General features: G+C 46.7%; 1 protein-coding gene across 4 annotated transcripts in view; it reads right to left on the bottom strand.

Moving 5' to 3' along the window:
* Nucleotides 1-7,159, bottom strand: part of SEMA4F (ssemaphorin 4F) — a 26,657-nt gene that overhangs the window by 3,800 nt on the left and 15,698 nt on the right. For 2 of the 4 annotated variants that reach the window (XM_003793362.2, XM_012807392.1), the window contains 7 exons: nucleotides 3,874-3,993; nucleotides 3,625-3,776; nucleotides 2,830-3,008; nucleotides 2,456-2,606; nucleotides 2,095-2,317; nucleotides 1,858-1,967; nucleotides 1,584-1,744 (listed from right to left, as the gene is read on the bottom strand). In XM_003793362.2, coding sequence (XP_003793410.1) covers nucleotides 1,584-1,744; nucleotides 1,858-1,967; nucleotides 2,095-2,317; nucleotides 2,456-2,606; nucleotides 2,830-3,008; nucleotides 3,625-3,776; nucleotides 3,874-3,993 — 1,096 coding nt within the window. The remainder of the gene's footprint in view (nucleotides 1-1,583; nucleotides 1,745-1,857; nucleotides 1,968-2,094; nucleotides 2,318-2,455; nucleotides 2,607-2,829; nucleotides 3,009-3,624; nucleotides 3,777-3,873; nucleotides 3,994-7,159) is intronic. The other 2 variants (XM_012807393.1, XM_023515290.1) reach the window with 1 other exon arrangement.

A 7,159-nucleotide genomic window follows, 5' to 3' on the forward strand; every position in this document is an offset into this window, starting at 1 on the left:
TGGCATCATAGCTCACAACAACTTCAAAGTCTTGGACTCAAGTGATCCTCTTATCTCAGCCTCCTGAGTAGCTGGAACTACAGGAACCTACCACAACACCCAGCTATTGTTTTTAGACAGAGGATCTCACCCTTGCTCAGGCTGGTCTGGAACTCCTGAGCTCAAGCAATCTAACTGCCTCTGCCTCCCAGCATGCTAGAATCACAGGTGTGAGCCACAGCACCCAGCCTATTTTTTAAAAAGCTTGTCTATGTTAGAAATACACATAGAAAGATTTATGGGTGAAGTAATATGATGTCTAAGATTTGCTTTACAATAGGTGAGACTGAGTAAAGGTACTGATGAAGCAAGACTGGCCAAGAGGTGATTGCTATTTGAGACTGAGAGATGAATTCATGTAAATATTTATACTATTCTCTCTACTTTTGAATACTGTTGAAATTTCCTACAATAAAATGTTTCTTAGGAGAGTCCGTATTTGGTAGAGATACATACTGAGATATTTAAAATGAACATGCCGTCAGGAATTTGCTTCAATGTGACATATGCTACTGAATAAAAAATAGATGGTAGGAGCCCAAAATGAGCAAGAGAAAACCAGTTATTATTAGATTAGGCCAGTTAAGAAGAAAGCTTAACTTTCTTTTTAACAACTTTTAACAAGATGGCCTGCACAGAATGGGAGCAACAGAGGTGGAAAGAAAAGGTTGGACTATGAATGTTTTGGAGCTAGTATCAGTACAAATTGTAATACTATGTGGGCAATTTCTGGCTTGAGAAACTGGATATAGAGGGCCCTTTATTGAGATAAGGAAAACCAGAGAAGGAATGGGAGGGAAAGAGAAAGAAGCAGAACATATTTAGACCTGCTTTAGTTTTACTTGGTTGCGAAGCATCCATAGGAATATCAAGTAGGCAGCTGGATGTGGAGTTCTGCAGCTCAATTAGAGATACATTTAGTTGTCACCAGCACTCAGATGGTACTGAAAGTAATGGGAATGAAATCACCTTGAGAGTGTGTAGAAATGCAAAAAGAGGCCCAGGGATAAACCCGAGGAATAGCAACATTCAACAGTTGGATGGGAAAAGAGTCAGTAAGAGAGACAGGAGAATGCAGTCACAGAAGGCAAGAAGGAAAGAGTATTTCAAGAAAGGAGGGAGTGGGCAACTGCAAAAAACACTTCTGAAAATTCTTGTAAGATGAAAACTGAGAAGTGTCCACTAGAGGTAGTGACATGGAGTCAGTTACAAGGTCAAGGCAAGGACATTAGTGCTACCTCATTAATGTCCTTGCCTTGACCTTGTAACTGACTCCATGTCACTACCTCTAGTGGACACTTTCAGTTTTCACCTTATAAGAGTTCTCAGAAGTGTTTTTGTAATTGCCCCCGCCTCCTTTCTAGTGACTAGATGGGCAGACAGGTGAGTTAGTATGGACAAGAGAACACACAGTAATACAAACACTAACAAAAGAAGAAAACACACATGGATCAGGTAGCATTAACAAATGAGTAACAGACACAGGCACAGAACAGGGCAGACCCCAGGTACAGCAGGCAAGAGATCCATGCAGCTACACTCACCCTCTGTGCTCTCCAGCATGGGCCACACACTCATCTAGCCGGAAGCTCCAGGCACAGACAGGGTCTTGGGCCAGGATGCACTCTGAGCAGCTCTGGAGACGGCCACAGTTGGTTGTGTTCACTTGTGTCACCTCGGTACGGGAGCCAATTAGGAGCCAGCCCTACAAAAAGGAGCAAGGAAGAGGGAATACACTGCTGGGTCTCCCACACCCCTGACAAACTAGCTCTGAACTTAGACATGTCTCCACTGTGGTCCCCAAAATCTACAACTCACATGGTATAATTTCATAGTCTCAACTGGCTGTGGCTCTGGGAATAAGGCCAGATCTTCCAAAACACTGAGCTGGCCTCTGATCCGCACTGCTCGGTGGAGGTGTCCATCCTCTAGGAGGCAGGCAAGAGACAAGAATGACCTGTGCCTGGGACTCTGATACCTACGTATATTAAATGACCCTCTCTGTAATGACTTTGGGTGCACTGAGTGGGCAACCTGCTTGACTATTAAATATACCTGTCCCCAGGTAGAGTACATCATACTCTTTCCCAGAGAGGCTCATCACCCTGTGAGCCACAACTCTGAAATAGGCTGTATCCGTAGTAACCAGCAGAGGGCGGCCATCATCTGGAAACACTGGCTTGTCCATGAGCGGATGGTCTCGGATGAAGGTGAGCACACGGTCAGGCAAGGAGAGGGAGGAGCTGAACTGCTGGAGCTTCATGTTTTTGGTGATGCACTAGAGGAAACACAGGGCTGGTGACAGTTTCCCAGGGAATAGGAAATGTCAGTGATGTTTAGTTAAGCTCTTGCCCTAATGGCAGCCCTGCGATGAAGGGCTTTAATTCAGGCCTGCGATGAAGATTGCACCCCTTACCTCTCCAGGTCTGGGCTGGGGCACATCATTGTCCGAGACAGGCAGTCCCCTGTTACAATCGTGTTTTAGCTCTCTGAAGGAACCATTCAGCACCTTACGAATGTCTTCTGGTCGAAAGGCACAGATAGCAGAGATGGCAGCCCCCCTCTCCCTAGAAGAGTCTAGGTTAGAGCCACATATTTGGAGGGAGCTGGAGATAGCAACTTATCACTTGCCCAATGAGATAATCCATAAGAAATGCACAGGGAGCCATGCAACCATGGGAAGGAGTGTGCACCGCTCTGAAGGAGACACCACTGACACTGAGCCAACCCTACATCTCTCCCACCATATGTCTCCCACCTATAACTCTCCTTCACACCCAGACCCCTCACCATTGGGAAGAAAAAATGCCATAAAAAATGGGAGTGCCTGCCCCAGGCTCAGGTCGAAGCATAGCCACATCCTGCAGGACACTGGAGGCCCAGCCATGCTCAGGCCCTGGACACAGCAGGTCAGCCTTCAAAAATGTTGTCCACCTCTGCTGGAGGGTCTTCCGGCCCCCGAGGTCCCCCTGAAGGATAAGCACATGAGAGTTTCTCTGTAGAAAACCAATCCTGGGCAAAGAGTGTGGAGACTGATACAATTTTCCTCCCTGACTTCAGGGCAGACACAGACAAATGGAAACACAGACACGTAGAAATGCAAGGACAGAGATATAGATAGAGTTCAACTGTGGGGATAATGAGCTACAGGGGGGAGGTGGGGGTCACAATAACTCTAACAGTGACTGAGTTAACCTTCACAGTACTGTACTAAGTGTTTTGCATAAGTTAACCTCCTTTAGTCCTCAAACAACCCTTACAGATAGATAAACAATATTATTATCCTCATTTAACAGATGAGTTTCAAAGATGCTAAAGAACCTGCTCAGAGTCACAGGGGCAGCAAGTGGTGGAGCAGGGAATTGAGGCCTGGTCCATCTGTCACTAGTCTACCTCCTGTGGACAAAGTGTCACAGAGGTAACCGTGAGGTTCAAAGGGGCCAGGGTCCCTCTCTTCCAGCTCCCAGAAAAGAAACTAAGGTGGAGATAAAAGGAGACAGAGGTGAGATGCAAAGACAGACTCAGAAAGAAGATAGGAGAACAGAGCAGAAGACGACAGACAGACGGCTGGGATGGGGGTCTCACCGCACAAACACGGGCCACCCGTGGGACCTTAATGTGCTCGTATGAGTCAAGTACTCGGGAAGTCTCCGTAAAGAAGAAGTAGATTTCGTCATCTCCATCTTCATCCCCCCACTCAGCTGGACTCAAGGCCACGGCTGCGACAAAGGCTGGGGCTGGGAAGACCAGTAGCTTCAGAACCCCACAGACACAGCCTAGGACCACCCACCTCCACCCCTTTGTCCCCTAGAGGATTCCTCTTCTTCTCCCCACCGTTAAGCCATGATGGCAAGGTGTCTGTTCGAATCCAGTCCTCAGCACGACCCACAGCCCGGGAAATAATCGACTCCGTCCCCCGGTAGTTTTTCACAGTGGCAGCATAGAGGACCCCCCCTGCAGGGCAACAGAGAAAAGATAGGCTGTCAGGGACCCACTAAGAGAAGTGAAAAGGGTCACAGGAAGAGCAGGGAGTAAAGCAAGGCAGTGACTGCCAGGGAATGAGCATCCACAGAGTACCAGGCACCATTAAGTACAATACAGGAATCACAGTATATAAGGAAAAACTGTGCCAGAATGTCCATGTGTATGAAAGGAAGGCAGGGTTATCTGTCAGGTTTTCTGTTGTTGATTCAGTAACCCTGTAGCGTGCTTACTGTACTGTGACTCTCCAAGGTGAAGCACTGCTTTGCAGTATACTATAATTTTACTTAAGTTCTTCCACGGTGGTAAATGTCTGAGGGAACAAGTGTTCTTTCGGGACATTAGCAGGTACACATTGTTCTGAAACAAGTCACCACTTTAGAGTATACACAGTCACTCAAGGAACTAATTAAAATGCAGAACCCCGGGCCTCACAATTTTCATTTAGTAGAGTTAGAGGGTGGCCCAAGAAACTGCATTTCAAACAAGCAATCAAAGTTTTCTGATGCACATGACTCAGCAGCTCAGAGACATCAGCCTGGGGGATAAATGGAGGTTTCATAGATAGACAGCCAGGGAAGCAACCAAGAATAGAAATCAAGGATTGGGTCCGCCCTCCTGGCACAATGGAAGGGCAGAGATACTCCAGGGAAGGTGGGGATTGCAAAAGAGAAATAAATCACAGACAGTCTGGGAAGGAAGGGAGATACCACTTTGTGGGCTAGATGTGAGAGAACTATAGCCACTGTGGGTAACACTGCCAAGAGCTCAGACACAAGTGGGAAGAAAGTGAATCAGGGGGTCCCTGAAGGAGGGCTGAGAATCACAGGCACTTTGGAGACAAAAGGGCAGCACTGTTTCACCACCTGCTATGTACAAGGCACTGTGCTAAGGACATCACCAGCCCCAAGAACTCCCATTTGAATCAGGAAGATAAGAATGTAATCAGATACCAGGAGACAGGACTAACAGATGTTGGGGGCTCAGCTATATTTGCCTGGAGGAGCAGCAACTCAGAGGGGACATCTGAGCTGGGCCTGAAGAATGAGAAATTTGCCAGGTAGAAGGAGGATGTCAGGGAGGAAGACAAGCCAGCGTGAAGAGAGAAGCCATCCTCAGGGATGTAGAGGCAGACAGGGCTGCTGGGCAGGGCAGGTGAGCAGAGATGCCGTTGCAAAGGTTGGCAGATGACACCCAGATGTGCTAAGTTAGCTCTGCCCCTCCAGGGGATATGGACTTTTCCCTTCAAGTGAGAGCAAAACTGCAAATATTCTTTTTAGGAGGAGAGTGACATAATCAGTTTTATTGTTTAAGAAGATAATGCTAATTAAAAGGCCATTTGCACAGTCCAGGCAAGAGTGGAAAGCCCAAACTAAGGTAAGGGCAAAGGAAATAAAGAGGCTGGATCTGGGAGATATTTCTGACATAGAATCTATTAAAAGGATTTGAAAATCAATTGAACATGAGATGTGAGAGAATGCAGTAAAATAATGTCTCTCAAGGTTTCTACTAATAAAACCAATGATAGTAGATGACGATATCATTAGTCAAACCAAGTAATGACACAAGGCCCCTGAAGGAGACAGTTGGTGAGGGAGTGAGTTCAGCTGTTGGACATGCTGAGGAGGAAGAGCCTTCAGGACACTGTCAGAGGTACTGGACAGCAATGAAAGGGAAGGACCTGGGAAACATGGCCAGAGTCAGAAACATACAGGTCATCACATCTCATGTTTAAGTCATGACCCCGAACGTGAGAGCCAGGGGGAAAGGTAACGTAAGAAGAGAACTCCGGGAACATCACCATTTAGGGGGAGAGCTACCAAGGAAACTGAGAAGATCAAGCCAGAGCAGCCAGAGAAGCAAAGCAGGCAAGTATGGTTGCCTGGGGGCCTGTGCACCCTGGGGGAGGCAGTAGAGAGCTAGGACACCTGGAGTAAAGCACAAGCATCCTAGAGTCACAGGTGCCCTGGAAAGAGTCCCAGTACAGGAAAAAAAACAAACAACATTCTGTACACAGCAAAATAGAACCAGAGCCCTTTGAGGGCAGCAGTGTAAGGTTGGAAACCTTGTGGGGTCGGGAGGGGAGACCATTCTACCAATTGCAATTGGAAAAAGAACAAGTATTTTAGAGGCTGACTACTTACTAATAGTGCCATTTAGGAAAATTAACTTCCCTAAGCCTGGGGTTCTCCAAATGTAGAATGAGGATAACGCCACCTTCCACCCAGAGTAGCACTGAGGGTTAAATGAGATAAATACAGAGCCCTAGGTAGGCCCTGGCACATGGACAGCACTCAATACACATTAGTTACAGCTCTTTATGAAACCTTAGAAGGCCGTATGTTCAATTTGCTACCAGAAGGGAGAGGGTTATAAAAACGACATCCCTTCCCCTCTCAGAGAATTCCAAGTGAGAAAAACCAAGTATTGGCGGCAAAAAGTCAACTCTCTGTTTTTCCAAGAGGGGAAAAAGTTGGTATAGAAGCCTGAGTTGGGTTGAAAATTTTCCCTGAGAGTGTGATACATGTAATACTATCTAAACTCTGGCTGACACTATGTCATGGATACTGTGAAAATGGAGGAGATGTGGTAGAGGAGACAGTTCTGAACAGTTGCATGGCTTGGTGTGTAGGGTTAGGGGAAAACAATCATAAACACTCAGGAAACAGAGATAACCATGCAAAGACCCAGCAGTGGATGGACGTAACAGGTCCCAAAACTTCCTAAGGGATCAATGGGGCAAAAGAACACAGTCACTAGGGGTGGAAGAGCAGAGGGTAACTGACAATTAGGGACAGCAGGAGGGATCAGACACCTTGTGAGGAAATAGGAAAGCTCCAGGTGTTCCAAGAGGACCAAGGAGCTTGCAACACAGTTACTTACACACATACAGAGGAAAAGGAACAGTAACTACTGCAGTCATGAGGATGGGAAGCCACAGGACCACCACATGTCCTAGATTCTCCAAGACACTCTCAGTTCCAAATATCCTTGTTGTGCTGGTCATGAAATATGAAATCATTTGGCAAATTATTGCTGAATGGGGCGGTGCCTGTAGCTCAATCATCAACGGCACCGGCCACATACACTGGCCTGGGCCTGCTAAGCAACAATGACAACTGCAACCAAAAAAAAAAAA

Source organism: Otolemur garnettii, unplaced genomic scaffold (genome assembly GCF_000181295.1).
Source record: "Otolemur garnettii isolate 467f Iridium unplaced genomic scaffold, OtoGar3 scaffold00068, whole genome shotgun sequence".
Lineage (NCBI taxonomy): Eukaryota > Metazoa > Chordata > Mammalia > Primates > Galagidae > Otolemur > Otolemur garnettii.